General features: G+C 50.7%; 1 protein-coding gene across 1 annotated transcript in view; it reads right to left on the bottom strand.

Annotated features, from left to right (window-relative positions):
- LOC111150312 (testis expressed metallothionein like protein) overlaps nucleotides 1–17,309 on the bottom strand; it is a 35,851-nt gene extending 18,542 nt beyond the window's left edge. Inside the window, exons 1-5 of the mRNA XM_022507764.1 lie at nucleotides 16,830–17,309; nucleotides 13,580–13,738; nucleotides 11,358–11,478; nucleotides 9,229–9,305; nucleotides 5,273–5,364 (exon numbers count right to left, since the gene is read on the bottom strand). Coding sequence (XP_022363472.1) covers nucleotides 5,273–5,364; nucleotides 9,229–9,305; nucleotides 11,358–11,478; nucleotides 13,580–13,738; nucleotides 16,830–17,309 — 929 coding nt within the window. The remainder of the gene's footprint in view (nucleotides 1–5,272; nucleotides 5,365–9,228; nucleotides 9,306–11,357; nucleotides 11,479–13,579; nucleotides 13,739–16,829) is intronic.
- Between the last annotated feature and the right edge of the window lie 831 nt (nucleotides 17,310–18,140).

Raw genomic sequence — 18,140 nt, 5'->3', positions numbered from 1 at the left:
GGTCTCAGGCGTGCCCGGCGTTCAGAGAGGCGTATGGCTCACACTCAGAGACTAAGCCAGCGACCGCTCAAATGCTTTCACACAGCCAACCCTAGTTTTCAGCATTGCTTTTTAAAAAATGAAAATGAATGTGTCTTTACAGTGAACCGAGTTTCTCAGATTTCTGGACTTGGACCCACTTGTGTACCCCCAAGTCCCTGTCCCATCAGTGGAGCCCTCAGTGACTTCAGCAGGAGCTCTGCAAGGGAAAAACCACGTGGAGACAGTGTTAGCCATCAGGACGGGGATGTGTGCCCCCTCCAATTGTCACTCTAAAGCTAGGCAGGCCTTTGGGGCAGACACCTGGCAAAGCTGAGAGCCTGGCAGACGACACGAACAGCATCCCCGTGTGGCAGGGCCAGAGGGGATACCAGGGCCACCACCTGCATCAGCCACATCGCCCACACCCCCGCCCACAGCTCTGCCACACGGCCAGCCCCACCATCCCCCCACCAAGCCTCCTGTGAGCTGGCATCCCCGGGGGAGGATTTTTCTGAGAAAATTCACTACTGAGTGAACCAGTCCACCGAACTGGTAAAAACTAGGATGTGTCAATGTCCCAGTGAACGCCCCGGAAGGGTGCCGCGGTTAGCACCCATCCCAGGGGCGGAGATGCAAACCCAAACCCAAGAAAGTCACACCACGTGAGGGGCAGGCAGGGTCCTTTGCTAAGTTAGTCGGTCAAGAGAATCCCAGGAGACCCGAGCCAGGCTTGGGCAGAGGGCGCGGCGTCTCGCTGCTCTGGCCGGCGGGTCTCAGCTGCGGCCCCGTGCTGCTAGCCGCTGACGCTCGCCTCGACTGTGCACCACTTACTGACTTCTAAACAACCTTATTTCTACTTAATAATGAAGGATTTGTGATTACTTACAATTTCAGACACTGGGATTTGGTACAGTTACATGGCTTTTTAGACTTTGTGTCCCATGAACTAAGAGTTACTCTATAAAGATTAAAAAAGAAAATATTCAGATCGTTACTCTTTAAAAGGAGAATTAGCTAAGCATCTGGTGTTTTGAACAAATACTGAAAATCTCAGCACCAGGTGCTCATAGGTACTATTTATCAGCGCCCGATCATGAAACGGAGTTGCTGTGTGTACTACCGCACGATGGCAGGAGCCTGGCCGATCCCAGCTAGCATGCCCACAGTCCCCACGGGGTGCACAACAGGACCCGACTGCTGTCCCCTCCCCAGGAAGGCTTCAGGACGTTATTCCCTTGATCTGTTTAAACCCCTATTATGTGGGAACCCTTATGCCAAATAGCTCCTTTAGTTCAACCTTTTTGCATTTTCCCCAATCTGGAATCAGACGCCTTATCCATTAGGCCACGCGGCCAGTGGCGTATTTTCCCCAATCTGAACACTAACGGATAATGTAACTTAAATCGGCCAATCGTCGTCTTGTATCGTTTGGGCAGTGTCAGAGCTGTCCACGCTGCAGAGCTACCAGCAACGTCAAAGCAAGTTTCCAGCGGAGACCTAACTGCTCTTGGGATTAGCCCAGGAGCCATCGTGGGGGCATCAGAGGGGGACAGACGAGCGAGTCATAGAGGCTAAACATGAGGGGCAGCTGGGGATTAAAATCGGGGAAGGCTCCCAAGCGCTGCTTTCCAGTACCGCTCGCGGAGGAAACTCCGCATCCTCGTTTTGTGAGACGTTTACTACGCTATGGTGAAAGGAGGGGCAAGTGCCCAAAGACAATGACGGGACGGTGACAGGGCTCTGCTGGGTCACAGGGATGCCGCTTGGTCAGGGGGTCCCTACAGAAACCGCAGGGAACTTGGCACACAGGTAACGTTTGCCAACAGTCTCCTGTAGCCGCACAGAGCGCAGAAGCACTGCACGCCACCTGTCCCGTGGTTCTGATACAAATGCCCCAAAGACGGTGTGCCAGGCGAGCCCCTTTGCCTGGGCGCTGCACACTCACACATTCAGCTCTGTGGAGTCTGGACTGGGGGAACCCTAAGTCCCAGCTCAGCCCGTCGTCCTCTGTACGTGGACGGTGGGTCCCCTGCGCGGGCGCTCGCCTTAGCAGCCTCCAGCCAGCCCTACTGTCTGGGCTTCTGTTTAGCGACATCCCCACCCCCACCCCCCAAACACATTTGGCACCCGACTCATGCACGAGCTGCTGACTCTTACTTTTGGAGATTCTCCCATTTTAAGATAATGTCCCCAAACTATGTCACTGAATGCTGTATTAATTTATTATTCGTCTAGTCTAGTTTTCCCCTTTGTACCTAGCAGAGTGACAGCTTTTGTCCCCTCAGGTGCCCAGAGGTGTGCCTTGGAGCAGACGTGGGCTTTCAGAGGAGGGAGCGTGCACACCTACTTCACTGCTCTTGTCCTCGGCCTCTCAGACCTCCCCCGACAGTGGGACACAGGGTGGCCTGGCACTATCCAGAGGAACCAAAATTCTTTCCTCTAAAAAATGGGGGTGGGGTGCATGGAGACATTCCAGGCGTGACCTGCCACGACTGTGGGAGGACAGAGTACAGTTCAATGAATGTCCTGTATCAGGAAGATACCAATAGGCATTTCCTGAGAGATCATCAAGTGGTCAGGACAGTGATAAGAGCTTCAGGGGAAAATAAAAAAATATACATATAAAAATTTATAGTCAGTCCAGGAGGAATCCCGCAAAGAACTTGGGAATGAGATATATAAATATATAAATATAAATGAGATTGAAAAATTGGAGGACAGAAGATACGGTAAAATCAGCTCTCAGATTATTTGATACTGATTGGCAATGATAAAAAATCCAGAAATGGTAGTTTAATCTGGATGGAAGAAGTTAGACTACTTTCAAAGGAGCTAGAACTCGCCACCACCGGTTAGGGCTGTGAGACTCACTGTCCACCCCAAGGGGGTTTCAGCTGAGGTAGCAGCATGAGCAAAGGCGCTGTAGGGGCGAGCACAGGGCACCAGGGCGGGAAGGGACGGGAACTGAACCGGGGAAAGTCCCACGGCTCTGCGGACACTATCCACCCTCTTATGCCAGTCTGAAAGCTAAGGACTCGGGAGAGATCCTCACAATTCCGCCTCAGGAAAGCACGAGAAATAAACTCCACCGCCCGAGATACGACCTCATCTTTATGAAAAAAATTCTCAGAGAAGCAGACTCGTGAGTGTTCTTTATTATGACGTTCATTACGTTACCAAAAGCAAGAGCATCGGCGACGTGTCAGAATCCGCGCGAACACCTGACTGATGATAAGATGACGGAAGCCGCGTGGAGTGACACGACATGGATTTTTACGGAAAGGGCATTTTCATGAATATGATAAGCTAGTTAATAAGTTAGCCAGTTCCCCACCCAGCTCTGAAGAGCAATGACTGGGTGAGTGACACCTGAGGACTACGTGCCCCGAGGCTCCGCTGACCGTCACGCCACTTCTATGTCACCCGCGTGGTTAGAAACCTTTGAGCCACACTGGACCGACAGAGCTTCCTTTCTGAGGTCTTCAGACCTAGTCGGACCTTGTTATCTTGGGGCAGTCAACAAGACAGCTAATGGAGCACCTCGGGAGGCGAGGGGGGACGGCAAGTCAGTCGCAGTGGGAAGTCACACAGGACGACGCAAGAGCGAGCGGCTTCTGCGCGCGCCCTTACCACGAGTCACGCGCTGCTAGATTCCGTTCACCATCAGGGCTGTGGGGGCTGAGATCAAAGCCACACGGCTGACTCAAGGGAGTGACACCAACTCAAGTAATTCTTTGCAGCAAAACCCCCCAAACACAAGGCTCATGTTGTTCCTGGCGCTTCATTTAGAAGAGAAAAATGTTTTATGACTCGCATAATTATGCCAAAATAAAGAAAACTATGTGACCGAGAAAACCGAGGAGAGCCTGGGGACAAGGCGGAGTGACACTACATGGCAGCTCCCTCTTACTGCTCGCCCACGAGGACATGGGTCAGTCGTGCCACAGAGAAGCCGCAGGTGGCGCCAGGGCTCCGAGAGCGCACGCTTGGAATGAAGCGTTAGAAGCGCCAGATTCCCTCGGACGCTCCGGACACTAGCGCACACAGCGATCCCGCGCTGCCGGCCGGATGCTCCCAGATTCCACGGAAGAAAAAGGCGTGTCTTCTGGAGGGTGACATCATAGGTGGCGCAGTGTAACCAAAGACGGGGTGGGGGCGGACCTGCCAGCAGGATCTAGCAGTGACTCATGTGGCTTCTGTTTGGTCCAGAAGTGGGAAAACCATGATGATAGGACCGAGCACAATACCAGCAACGACACACCCTCCCTGATCCGTGCCCAAGAGAGTGGGCAGGGAGGATGCCCGATCCCGGTAAATGAACCGAAAGTCTCCTGCTCAGCCTCCGGGCGACAACCACCGAAAGACGGACTGCTGAAACCGCAGCAGCCGCGACCCACGCGAGCCCCCGGCACACTCCCGTGGCAACGCAGTGGGGAAGGCATCGGTACCTGCCAAGTGGTTCTCGGGGCCTTTCTCGCAGTCCCCAGACAGCTCCTCCCCCTCACCGACACCACAACCAGCACCGCGGGGGCCCGGAGAGCCCTAGAGCCCACAGTGGACGTTTCACAGACTGCTTGACCCGAGGGGGACGTCCGACCACTGCGTGCCACAAACTCACGGAGGCGGGAGCGGACCGATCTCCATAACCACCTCAAGGATCCACGAGCAGAAAGGGCTGCCCCGTCCACTGTTCGCATGTGAAAGTTAACTCAACAAGGAGTTCCAACCAGCTTGGTTAGTTTAATTAGTTACAATTACAGATACAGCTTTCAAATGGCAAGACAAGGCCCCAGCTAAGGGCAGCCCACATCCTCGTGGAGACCGTGAGCGTCGGCACCTGCCTCCGAATGCGGGCTGACCCAGCAGGGGCGCGGCGGCCCGTAAAGGCACACTCAGACCACGGTCAAGGTTAAGTGGCTGCCACGTCATTACTCATGTTGATGATTGCGAGAAAGAAACAGAGCATCTCTGTTTAAACTGATGTGAGACCAAGACAGAGCTCTGGATGGCGGTGGGCCCTGAAACACCGGCGCGGACAGCGGACAACACGGAAGCCCTTCCAGCCACAAACCAGACACACACAGCGACACGGCTGGTACCACTGCTTCATATAAAATACAGTTTTTAGAGGTCACGAAGGTTTACTGGTAAAGCTGATTTTTAGAACTTAGAAAAAAAACACCACAGTACCCAAAAGCCTCTTAAACATTTGTACTAAAGTAAGTGACAACTGATTGCTGTTCATCCTTACCCAGCCAAGGTGAGCTTTGGTGGTCCTGGGAGAGCAGATCCCGAAGGGAAAGCAGACCCGTTGACTAGGGATGGTAAGCCTCCGTTTTCAAGCTGTAGAAAGTCAAAGACAAACATATTTCTAATTAGAACGTGTTTCATAAGTTCTGTCCAGTGAACATCTAGGTCCAGACAAAAATGACTGGTTTTCTTCTGGAGGTTTATATCACAATGGCCTGATGTTAGGCCCTGCCACCGTGACGGTTCCCTTTCCCCTGGAGTGGGCTCCAGCCCAGGCTTCTCTGCAGCAGTGGGCGAGCCCAGCCCAGTGTGTCCCAGAACCACCTGGCCACTCCGGCCCGGGGAGGGGAGAGTCCTGCCTGTGTGGACCAGGTGTAGGGGGTAAGGATGCAGGGCCTGGCCAACCACACACATCTGTTGGGCACTGGCCGTGCACACTGGAATGGACAGTTCTTTTCATTTTTATGACTACAAATTGTGAGTTAAATTAAATCACAAACTTCTGCACTAACTTCTGTACACTGAAACTGTTCTTTAATTATGATGACATTCCTGGTATAACGTAAGAGCCCTGGACATCTAAGGTCTTATCAACCATCAGTGTCTCATCTAGTCAAAAAAAAAGAAAAAAATTGTAGCCGGTTTCCACAAATCCAAAATACATGTCACAACCTCTGTCCCCTCTGTGTCTTTGCTTTCCAGCCTCTCATTTATCTTTCTTTCTATTACTCGTTAGCATGGCTCACAGATGATCGTCCCAAGAAAAGGAAAGTGTAGCAAAGTCAGCAATGACCTCATGCTCTTCTTATGGGAAGCCTGAAGACATGTAAAGAATTGCATAAATTCAGGTTTTGAGATGATTTGCATATATCACACTTCAATACCCTATCCTTGTCCCTTCCTCCCCCGAACACTTGAAATTCAAAGTCAGTTTTATATAAAAAGTATAGTCTTGGGGGGCGCCTGGCCTGCTGAGTCAGAAGGGTACGTGACTCTTGATCTCAGGGTCATGAGTTTGAGCCCCACACTGGGTGTAGAGATTACTTAAATAAGTAAAACATTTAAAAAAAAAAAAACTACAGTTTTGGAGAAACAAACCTTTTGTTCATTCTATTTATTTTCTCTCTTCTGCCTCTTATTGTGTGTCATCACTGCCTGTGGGACTTGAAGACCCTGAGAAGCCACTCTAGGTCCACGTCCTTGAGCACAAGGCCCCATCCCTCTAGGGATCCCCATCTCTCCAGGGAGCCTCACCCAGGAGCCCCTTTCTTCTGCTGGGGGCTCTGTCCTCCTCACTCAATTTACAGGAGGGCAGTGTCCACAAGTTGCCTGAAACCGTCTCTTTCCCGTCACCCAGATACCGGTGGGGCCCATGTTCCCAGAGGTGGTCGGAAGTTTGGGATTCCTTTTGAGAAAGGATTTCACAGTTCTCAGGATTGAGGCAATCCTTCGCATAAATGGGGGTACAATTTCTCCTTTCCCCTTTGCTTATTTAGTCCCAAGGTAAAGCAGAGAAAAGGGGATGACTTCAGGACGGCATAGGTAGTTAATCTAAACAACTTTATGCTGGAACCCACGACCTTCTTCAGCAAGGCCGGCCACCTACGAGCAGAGGCGGAAACTCTCAGGCAGTCTTCTCAGTCACATCACCTGGGCTCTTGCTAAAACGAAGATTCTGGGTCAGTGAGTCTGGGGCAGGGCCTGAGATCCTGCATTTCTGTCAAGTTCCCAGATAATGCCCAGGCTCCTAGTCCGTGCACCACACTGTGAGTAGCAAAGTGCTTAAAAACTATAAGGAATTTGGGGGAGCATGCGACTCTTGATCTCATGGCTGTGAGTTCAAGCCCCATGGTGGGCGTAGAGATTACTTAAAAATAAAATCTTTAAAAATATACAGAATTGGGAGTTTGGCAAGGAAGCAGCAAACGTATGGCTAAAGGGATTGCCTCAAGGTCACACCGGCTAGAGGTCAGGGGCAGTCAACACCGGGAAAAGAATAACACAGCCAAGAAAAGATGAGGAGGAGGTGGAAAGCAAGAGGCTGCGGTCCGAAGGACCACTTCTAGGGCACAACCTTAGCGGTAGAGCAAGTCCAGCGTGTGCCCGCCTGGTTGGGGCTGACACAGTGGGGAAAGGAAGGCGGGAGGAGTGGAGGCAGCCAGGAGGCCGGAGGCTTGTGTGCAGGACCCGCGAGAGTCTGCCTCGGGCGCTCCCGGGGTCACAGCTCGGGACCTCCCGCACTGACCAATACAATATTGAGAAATACTTATTTACCCACTCGACAAACATCCGACTCTGCTTATACCCGCTGCCTCACGGGTCTCCTCTGGTCTCAAGGACTTAAATGCCATCTGCGCCCTGGTGACTTCTTCCCTCCAGCCCAGACCTTCCTCACACTGATCTCCAGGCCCACACGTCCCACTCCTGCCCACCATTGTCACTCAGATGTCTCAAATGTAACACGTCAAGGCCAGGGAACTCCTAGTCTCCCTCATAAGACATGCACTACCCTCAGCTCTCTTGACGGAAACACCATCTTTCTGTTTGTTCTGGATGAAAACCGTGGGGGCATCCATGATTTCTCTCTCTCTCTCTCTCTCTCTCGCATCCCACATCCAGCCCATCACAAGCCCTGCCAGCCTGTAGGGGATCCGGATAAGCTGTTTCTGCTCCACTGGCCCCGCCTGGTCTGAGCGGCTGTCATCTCTGCCCCGCCCCCCCCCCCCCCCCCCCCCGCACTATGGGACTCTCCCAGTGGCAGGTCCCCTACACCCACTCGGCCCCCACCCTTCCCCCAGCCCTATGCTTCCTTCTCTTCCACTCCCTTCTGCTACCTTCCTCTTGCACACTCCATCCCCTCCCCCTGGCTGCCTCCTCACTGTCTCTACAGCAGGTTGACCCTGTGTTGTGCTCTTCTGCTTGCCTGGAATGTTCTCCCCCGGGATGGTCACACAGCTCTCCCTCTCCTCTCAAGATTTTGCTCAACCATCACCTTCTCGATGGCGCCACCCGTGGCTGGCATCCTGCCTTGCCCCCGCAGAAGCTCTGTACCCGATGCCTGTCCTCTGCTCTCCTGGCACACAATATAGTTTATTTACTACATCTGCCCATGTTGTCTGTCTCCCACACTAAAATGTAGGCTGCAGGGGGCAGAGTCATATGTTTTCTTTTGTTTTGTTTGGGGGCATCACTCAGCATTGGCTCACTGATCTGGTCCAAGTGCTCAGACCAGCACCGGCCCTACGGAAAGTCGCTCTGTGTGACCGCCCTGTACGTGCCAGGCTTCGTTCCAGGTCTCAGTTTACAGAGACAAACTAGGCTCACAAGATCTCTACTCCTGCGGACCCGGCACACCCGTGGGAGATGCAGACGAACAGACAAACCAGAAGAGCGCGAGACCGTGACAGTGCTGGGCAGAGAAGCAGACAGGTGCAGTGACGGTGACCAGCTGTCAACACCGGGGAGTCATCAAAGTCTCCTTTGGGGTAGTGACATTGTATATCAAGACTTAGGCAAAATAACACATTTGTCTTATATTTAGTATGTGCATATTGTGGTACAATCATAAAAGCATTTTAAACTCTGAAAAAGCATTTCCATTCTACAGAGGAAGGTGAGGAATGTTCTACACCAAATGGGTGGTGTGTCCTGCTAGGTGGACAGCAGGGCTGCAAAAAATGAGCTCAACAAATGGGGTTTCAGAAGGTTGGTCTGATGGCTGTAGGAAAGTGCAACCACAGGGTCGGCTCAGAATTGCTTTGAACCTGTGCCACTGCCTCCCAACCCCCAGTGTCTGACCCAGCAGCGGAGGTATGGAACACATAGTAAAGGTTTCACTGTCGATTTTAAAACAGAGGATAAATTACATTTCCTGAGTAATTCCAACTTCAACAACTGAAATTTTAGGAGAAAATAGTGCCCAACTGTATTTTTTTTTAAATTAAAACAATGACTCACTTGTTGTGTAATGAGATTTAATTTTGCTGGTACTGGCAAAAATCTTCCTACTAAAGTAGTCATTGGTTTAGGGACATCTGTAAGGAAGACAATTAAAATTAATCGATTCCTTTTCTACCTGCACATGGAAGAAAGTACAAAAATGATCATGTATCATGGATTTATCATGTGCAAAATCATTTAAACTTATTTTGATCCTATTTGTTTTTTATTCTGTTAAAAACTTTTGAGTCATTATTATTAGTATTATTATTTTTTTACATATTACACCTTTTTCTTGGTCCTAAAGCTGCTTAATTTAAGCTTCCAGGGATAGTCTACTATGCTAAAAACAAAACAAAATGAAACAAAACTATGGCTAGTGCCCAAATTCCCATGCTCTGGCTCCGTGCCAGGGGCCCCCCGGGGAGCCCCAGCAAACTTGTCAGGGAGGCCCTGGATCCGTCCCACTTTCAAGGAAGGCACAGCGACATCTGTTGGACATCGTGTGAACTACTTTCAATTTATATGTATTCTTTTTTCAAACGGTTACTAGTTTGCTAGGATGTAAATACTTATTGGGCTCTTTGGACCAAACTATTTAGCTAATAGAACGGATTCGTATATCTTCGGTGTAAGTGTGCCGTGGAAAACACTCCTGACACACCAAAGGCCCTGCAAACCTCAGTGCCCCCGAGCAGAGGCGGAGGGAGAAACGTGCCTTCAGTCACTGACCAGCTGAACACATCCCCTGCTCTGGGCTCGCGCATCCTTTGAGCGATGTTACCTTGACACTTCGGTAACCAGGATGTGTTTATCTCATGCTGGTATTTCATGCGTCCATGGTGACGGGATTATGATTCTATGACAAGGAAGTAGTTTTGGAGAACACCATATAAAGCCTTTCCTTTTGTGGATCTAAAGGCATTAGGACTGAGTCATGTTCCAGAAGGAGGGGAATTAGGAAAGAAGCCTCCCCTGCTTGTGCAGAGGATCAGATGTCGCTCCGACCTACAGGAGATGGAGCCAGAAGACCGTGGGGGGCATGGACAAAGGGTTTCTGGAAGACTAAACTCCACCCCTGATTCCATACCACAGAAAAGCAAATGTCTTGAAGGCATTTTATCGGTCCCTAAATAAAGAGACTATCAGTTTGGAACAGGAGTTACAGTATTTCCTCTAGCCCTGAACTCTGTAGTGCCACTGAAATGACATCTGTACTTAATATTGATTTAAATTACCAGCAAGTACGGCATGGGGAGCCCAGTCAGTAATATCGCATCAACTTTGTGTAGCAGCAGATGGTAACTAGACTTACCGCGCTGATCGTGTCCCGTGTATACAAACTTCAAATCACTATGTTGTACAAACAAAACTAATATAATGTGGTAGGTGGATTATACTTCAACAACAACAAAAACAAAAATAAATAAACCGTTGACAAGATCAGCAAAACATCTGATAATTAAAATATTCTGATTAACTCAAGATTTAGACTAACATGATTATGTATACAATCCACACAGAGATACCTAGTTTTCAAGAATTAGGGTCTAACTTTTGTAAATACAATCCTAAGACTCTGTTATTTATTCTTTCTTTAATCACTTAAAAGTAATTTGTGGATAATTAAGGACTCCTAGGTCATATATTATTATTATGTCAGTTTAAAGATGTTTCTGAAAGAATGGCAGAGAAAAATCAGCATTTGATATATTTTAAAACTCAGTGGTGATTAAAGCATAGTCACAGTTCTCACTGATTACACGAAAATGTTTCCATTAAACTGTATACGGTGTAACCGCACCTGAACGTCAGCCCCCTGCCCAACCGAGGGGAGGCTGGCGTCCCAACCCAGTCCCCTCTCAACACATGCACATGTCGGAACAGCAGTCACCTGTTAGCGTCACACGCTCTCTGCAGCTAGCAAAGTAGAGGATAACTGTTCAAGAACACAATGTACATAAATTAGTCTATAAAGATTTTGTTTCTATTCTTAGTTCAGTTATAAGGGCGAACAGATTTAGCAAGTTGCCTAGTTAACAACCTAACCACCTACTTTACTTTTACTCTATGTACACAGCCAAACATAATCACTTATCAACTTACATATGATATATGACATAAGTTTTTATTAATGTACTCTGTACCTGACTGTAGATAATTATTTTGGTCTTGATACTGAGGAACCAAATGAAGAGCTTTTAGTTCTCTTGTGCCAGAATTGCCTATACACAGCACTTGTGCACCCCCTTTCAACTGACATATCACCTAAAATGAAAAATAATGATCAGGTTTCATTTTTAAAAGATATCCAGTAATACGAATCTAAATGAACTTAAATCTGAGAAAGTAACTTTAATCCAGAATTTCAGTTTTAATGGAAAACGGCAAGTTAAAATCTGTTCTCGATGTCTTACTCCACAGTAATATGTTCTCTGGAGGAAGAACAGGGCAAACCGCCCCCCCCCAGGAATTGTTTCGTGAGATGTGTTCTGGGTGTGAATGCAAGTTTCTGCTCATGCCTTCCTCTACCGGTGTCTGCCTGTGGAGGTTTAGGTCTCGGTGACTCTGCACCGAGCTGCCTTCTCCATCTTTACGCTCCACTGTCTGCCTCAACAAAGAGTGTGGTGATCCGCCCCACCCCAGCCCCACCAGATCCAGTCAACTGGAGGAAAAGGCTTCGACCCAGACTCCACCTCTGGAGCTGGTCACATTCTCAGAATAATCTTATATTTCATGAGGTATCTTTCCTGCACTCTCAGATCACCTCGCTGGATTCTGACCATAGATGATTCCTCAGTGAGCCAGGTAGGTCCGTGAGTCAAAGACACCAGTCAAGCAAAGCACAGATGGAACCTTCCCGGGGCGCAGTCCTGTCCCAGGCAGCGCAGCATGCATGTGAAGGCAAGAGAAATCAGAGTTTCTGCCCTGACAGCTTCTAATGCTGACGGTAAAACCACGGATACCCAGAGAAACCGCGGTTTCCAACTCTAGGTTGCCTTTGGGTTTCCCAGACAGGAAACCCCAAGTAAGCGCCCAGGATCGATGTTAGCAGAATGACACCTGTAGAACCAATGTTAACAAAGGGCTGGTCACTGGCTCAAACCTTCACATCACCTTGATGTTGGATAAGAGGCTAGTGTTCATGTTGGGTTGGCATTTTATCTGTAGTCAGAGGATAAAGTTATAGTCACACACACACGGAGGTACACAAAACTGGGAGAAAGAATGGGTTCTCCTGGGCTCTGCCATGCCCTCCCCGCCAGGAGTGTGTGCACGCTACTCAGTAGCCTGGTGTAACTAGAAGAATTATCCTGCTCACCTGCTCCAGGCGTCACGGACAAGCTCTGCTCTCAGAACCCACACACCCGAGCAAAAGCACAGACAGGCAGGCAGTACTGGTACACGCCACAGCTAAGCCAACGTTCGTGATGAGCTCATTTTCAAGTTAACTCCTAGTTAAAGGATGTGCCTTAGAGCTTAGGTCACCCTTCTTGGGGTAAAGAGCTGCAAGGGAAAAGGCGGCCTCTGGTTCTTTGGACTGTTCGCTAGAGGAAGAGTCAGGGCCTGATTCTCCTCCTTCCTAGTCCTCACTCACCACACTCAGATCTGGGGTCCCAGAGGCACCACCTACAAGCAGACCATGTAACATTTCTCTTTTCTTTTTTTTTTTTTTTTTAAGATTTTATTTATTTGCCAGAAAGAGAGAGCACAAACAGAGGAAATGACAGGCAGAGGGAGAGAAAGAAGCAGACTCCCGTTGAGCAGAGAGCCCGATGTGGGACTCGATCCCAGGACCCTGAGACCATGACCTGAGCTGAAGGCAGAGGCTCAACCCTCTGAGCCACCCAGGTGCCCCACATTTCTCTTTTCTTATCCATGAAATGAAGATAAAAATAATGGCTAGCCTACAGCGTTGACAGGAGGATTAAATGAACCACACAGGTTATGGAGTATATCATGCGAGTGTCACTTGGTATTATTAGGAATTTGGAGGCAGGCAGGAAGGGAAACAGCCACAGAACCCCCAGCTCCCTCTACCCGCCCACCTGCCAAACCACACAGTTCTAAAGGCTGCCCCAGCCCAAGGGGACTTGGGGCTACCCTCCTTAGCAAGGATCACAATGTCCTAATCTTTGTTTGGTTTGCTAAGACCCAGGAACTGGGAATTCCAGAGGTGAACAGAGCATTACATGGTTTTAATTATGTTCCTCTTTTGATAGAGGAGACAATCAGAACTGCGGACTCAACAAGGAAACAGAATGGAAAAACAGTGACTGAAATTGACGATTCCTATTGAATTAGCAATGATCAGAATCAAACATTTAAGATAATGTCAGTTAAGACACATTTTCTTTGGCGTTGTTACCATTGGGTTAGAGTCTTTCTTGTGAGAGCAGCCAGAGGCGTCCTCGGCTTCTTGCGACGAGGGGAACTTGCAACAGGATTCTGGACCAAGAGGGTTCTGAAAAGTTGCTTCCTCGGGATTGTTACTTATAATTGTACCACCTGCTTCCTTTATTTCCACCTAAAAAAAAAGCAATTGTTATTTTAGAAACCACACTGTGGACACCGGTTTTCACGGTTGCGTACTGTTTGTAAAGGAAAGAGCACCCGTAGCTTTACTTCTCTCCCTGTCATTCTCCCTATGTGGGGGCAACGAGGAGGAGTGGTAAGTTCTCTGATCAGCCTCACAGGGGAGGAAGGACCCTGAGGACAAAACCCATCTGCCCACGAAATGCACAGGTGAACTTTCAACGCGGCGCTCATGCTGCCTCCAGCACACGGCATGAGGAACTGAGGAGATGCCCCAGCTGGCCGCGGGCCCCTCAAGGGGCCCAACAGCCCCCCCTTCTCTAGGACCTGGCAGACTCGAGGGATCTTCCTTAACCTGGCCTCCAAGCTGGCCCTTTCTCACCGTTCCTAGAGTGTGCTCATTAGGTTGTATGAAATGCTCCAGTTGATTTGTTTTCTTCTCAAGAAGCCTCCAACCCTTGCCAACATATCAGATTTAATATTAATCGTGTATTTACAGCAGAACTCACAATTACATAACAGCGGCGTCCTGACTGGACGGCAGGACTGTAACAAATGCTAAGGGCCTGGGGAACGGCCAGCTTTGTCTCTAAGCCATCTTCTGCAACAGCTGCCAGCTCACTGACACGCGGCAGGGTCACCAGCAAGACGGCAAAATGCCAGTGATACTGCTGAAAACTGGTGAAATTTAAAAACTAAAGACTCAATGGTTAAAAAAATACCATCAGATTTGAGGGTTCCAAAATCGTGAGGATTCTTTCTACATTTGCTAAGAATGCAAGGAGGATTGGGATGGCATCGGCCAACCCCTCCTGAACCTCCACTAGCCCTAGAGTGCCCATTGCAGAGTGCAGGGGAGCTCCCCAGAGGCCAGGAGGCAGGTCCTTCCAAGAAGACGGGGATTCTAGGGTAACATTCTGAAGACCTCATTTAAAAATCACAGCACGGGGGCGCCTGGGTGGCTCAGTGGGTTAAGCCTCTGCCTTCAGCTCTGGTCATGATCTCCGGGTCCTGGGATCAAGCCCTGTGTTGGGCTTTCTGCTTGGCAGAAAGGCAGGGAGCCTGCTTCCTCCTCTCTCTCTCCCTGCCTGCCTCTCTGTCTACTTGTGATCTCTGTCAAATACATAAATAAAATCTTCAAAAAATAATAAAAACAATAAAATCACAGCACAGATCACGATCTTTCTAGGTGTGGCTGTGGACGCAAACTTGGAGGTGTCCAACAAATAGTGAAGTCAGCGATCCGCACAGACGATAATTACTGGCGGTTTCCTTATTAGCACAGCAGACCGGCACGAAGGTATAAATCTTTAAAAAGAAGAAGGTTTAGCTGTGTTTCAAGTTATGGCTTTATTTCGATAATTCACATTTTATAGAAGGAGAAAATTTTAAATTTTCTTCTGCTTTCTGCTTTAAGGAACTTGCCAGGCCGGTGCCCTCAGAGTTCAGATTGAATTTCCCACCCTATAATTAACACGTACTTGCACAGCAAATGTATCAGCTCCTCTGCTGCAGGCGACTATGATCTGAACTACTTACACTCAGTGAAGTCCCATTTTTACAGAAGAGATATGAACAAAGGTCAATGTGGGAATGAATTTCTAGAAAAAGGAAATGAGCAATTCATCCTCAATATTTACTTTAAAATAATCCCATTCTGTTTAAACGATAAACATGTCCATGCTGTTATCTTTTTCATTTTACTAGTTAACTAGGAAATAGGCAATAACATTTTCTAAAAGCAAAGAAATATCATCCAAATAGCCTCTCCTTTATTTTGTCCAACCTACATTTTGTTAAAATTGGATTATGTTAGAAGAGAATGTGGGGCGCCGGGGTGGCTCAGTCGGTTAAACCGCTGCCTTCAGTTCAGGTCATGATCCCGGAGTCCTGGGATCGAGCCCCGCATCAGGCTCCCAGCTCCACAGGGAGTCTGCTCCTCCCTCTAACCTCCTACCTTCTCATGTTCTTACTTGCTCTCTCGAATAAATAAATAAAATCTTAAAAAAACGAGAGAGAGAATGTTATGATTTTGAGATGAGCCAGTTCTATTCCCGTTCTGGTGAATTCTCACTGAGTCTACTTTGTAAAGCAGTCGTCCTAGACGCCCAACAGGCAAAAGGTGCCAGGAACCCCAGTCTGGCCCGGAAGCCAAACGGAGCGGCTGACACTGCGAGCCATCCGAGGAAGAGTCAGGGAAGACCTCTACGGCGGTGATGGCTGGTAGGACCAGGTGAGCTCTAGGGCTCCCGTGTGTAAGCTGAGAGGGTGGTGGAGGCCCAGCCTCTCCTCCCCATCTTTCCTTTACACTAAGGAGCAGCAGCTGCACCGAAGGGAAATCAGAAAGGCAGAAATCCAAGCTCTGGAGCTATGACTTCTGATACACGAAGTTAGGCCACCCTCATCCCAACACCATCTCCAAAGTGCTCCTCAGACGCTTAACAACTTACTACAGTGATTTAGGGGCTGAGTACTCTAGCTTTTCAAACTTGATCCTCTTAGGGGGCCAGTACCCATTTCCTTGGGATCCTGTTTCCCTTAAAAATTGATTTGTTTCATTCTGGCAAGAACAAAGCAGAAAAATCACCAGTGGCGACAGCAGAAGAGGGCCGTTAGCCCAGAATGAGCAGGAATTTATGTAGACTGATTTATGTTACTTATGTTTGAGGAGAGAAGAGAAGAAGCAGAGAGAAGCTCCGACGTCTTGATTTCAGGACTACGTGAAAGCAATCACACTGCATTTCCCAGGACATTAGCGACTCTAACATAAAGGTGGGGGGAGGGTCTCTCCTAAAGCCAGTGATAGCAACAGGGGAGGGCCACACACTTCCTTGCTGTTTCCCTCTTCTGCTGTCAGCCCCCCAGGATCTAATTCTCCTGCAGGGAGAATGGCCTGGCTGGGTCGGCCGTGGGGGGAGCTTACAAAGGGAGGTGCTCAGTTGGAATAAGTGACTCCAACTCAGGAGGCTACTGACCCCGGGAAAAGGCTTGTGAGGGAAATCTTGGCCCGGGCCAGCGGTCTCACTTCTCTGTTCCGGACCGGGTGACCGAGGTCCGGCGCCTGTCTCCCACATGGATCTTACTGGAATCACCCGGACCCCCGGGTGGGCACCTCCTTCCCTGGCCCAGGCGCCCAGGGGCACGACAGCAGGACTCCGGTGCGGGGCCAGCAGGGAGGACAGGAAGTGCACGTTGTAGGCCTGCGGCTGCGGGGCCACCACCGGCAGCGCGGCGTCCTCCAGGGGGCTGAGCTCGGGGAGACTCGGGTACTCCGCGAGCATCTCCTCGTCGTCGTTGCCGCCCACCGCGAGGTCCACTTTCACTTGGCTGTCACAGTCCACGTGAAGCGGGGGGTTCAACGCGTGCAGGAGGGGCTCCTTGGGGTCCGCGGAGCTCAGATACGCGTCTTTAAACACGTGGAACTCGTCCTCCTCGTGCTTCACCACCACCGGGGTTTTCAGGGTAAGGTTCTCCGAAACGAACGGACTCTCTGCACTGAAAAGGTCGGTCACGATCTCCTCCTCGGGACCGGACATCCCTCCGAGCAGAGGGACCTCTTCCATGTCCACGGAGGGGGCCTCGGGTCGGGCATCGCCACGCACCCCTCGCCACGCGGATTCCGGCCCAGAGCCGAGCACCTGCAAGGACGCGGCCAGGTGAGGCGGGCACTGCCCTGCCCCGGCCCCGCCCCGCGCCCCACGGGGGGTTCCCCCGCCCCCCGCGCCGGAGGAGGCTGGAGGCTGGCCGGGGGCGGGGGCGGGGGCGGGGGCGGGGGCGGGGGGGGGGGAGGGGGTCCCTCCACTCCTGAGGGCCTGACCGGAGCCGGGTTCCCTCCATTCCTGAGGGGCTGACCGGGGAGTAAGGGGGTTCCCGCTGTCCCCGAGGGCCTGACCGGGGAGGGGGTCCCTCCATTCCCAAGGGCGTGACGGGGCCAGGGTCCCTCCATTCCCGAGGGTCCGACCGGGGGACCCACTGTCCCCCTCCCCGCCTGCAGATCCCTAGGCCGCGCCGGGAGACCGCGGGCAGACCCCACGGCGGCCGGACGGGCGCGGGGTCAGGCCTCCTCAGGGGCACACACCTGGGGCCTCTGCGGCTGCCGGAGCGACGAGGACCAGGGCCTGAGCGAGCAGCCCCTCACGTGCCTGCGGCCGTTGGCGGTTAGGGGCGGAGCCCGCAAGGGCGGGGCAGCGGTGGGCGGGGCCGAGCTGGGGCGTGGCGGAGGCGGGGCTCGTGGAGAGCCTGGTGACCCCGGCGGGGGTGGGGACGGGCTGCTGCGGGGAGAAGGGCCAGGAAAGATGCTCGCAGGGTCTTCAGCTCCAGCCTCACATGGGGAAACTGAGGCCCCCAGACCAGCCTGACTTCTTCAGATCAAAACCAGAATAATTTTTTTCTTC

Source organism: Enhydra lutris, unplaced genomic scaffold, assembly GCF_002288905.1.
Source record: "Enhydra lutris kenyoni isolate GAN:26980312 unplaced genomic scaffold, ASM228890v2 scaffoldscaffold22, whole genome shotgun sequence".
Taxonomy (NCBI): domain Eukaryota; kingdom Metazoa; phylum Chordata; class Mammalia; order Carnivora; family Mustelidae; genus Enhydra; species Enhydra lutris.
Note: the sequence above shows the minus strand (reverse complement) of the source record. Positions and strands in the feature narration are given on the sequence as shown.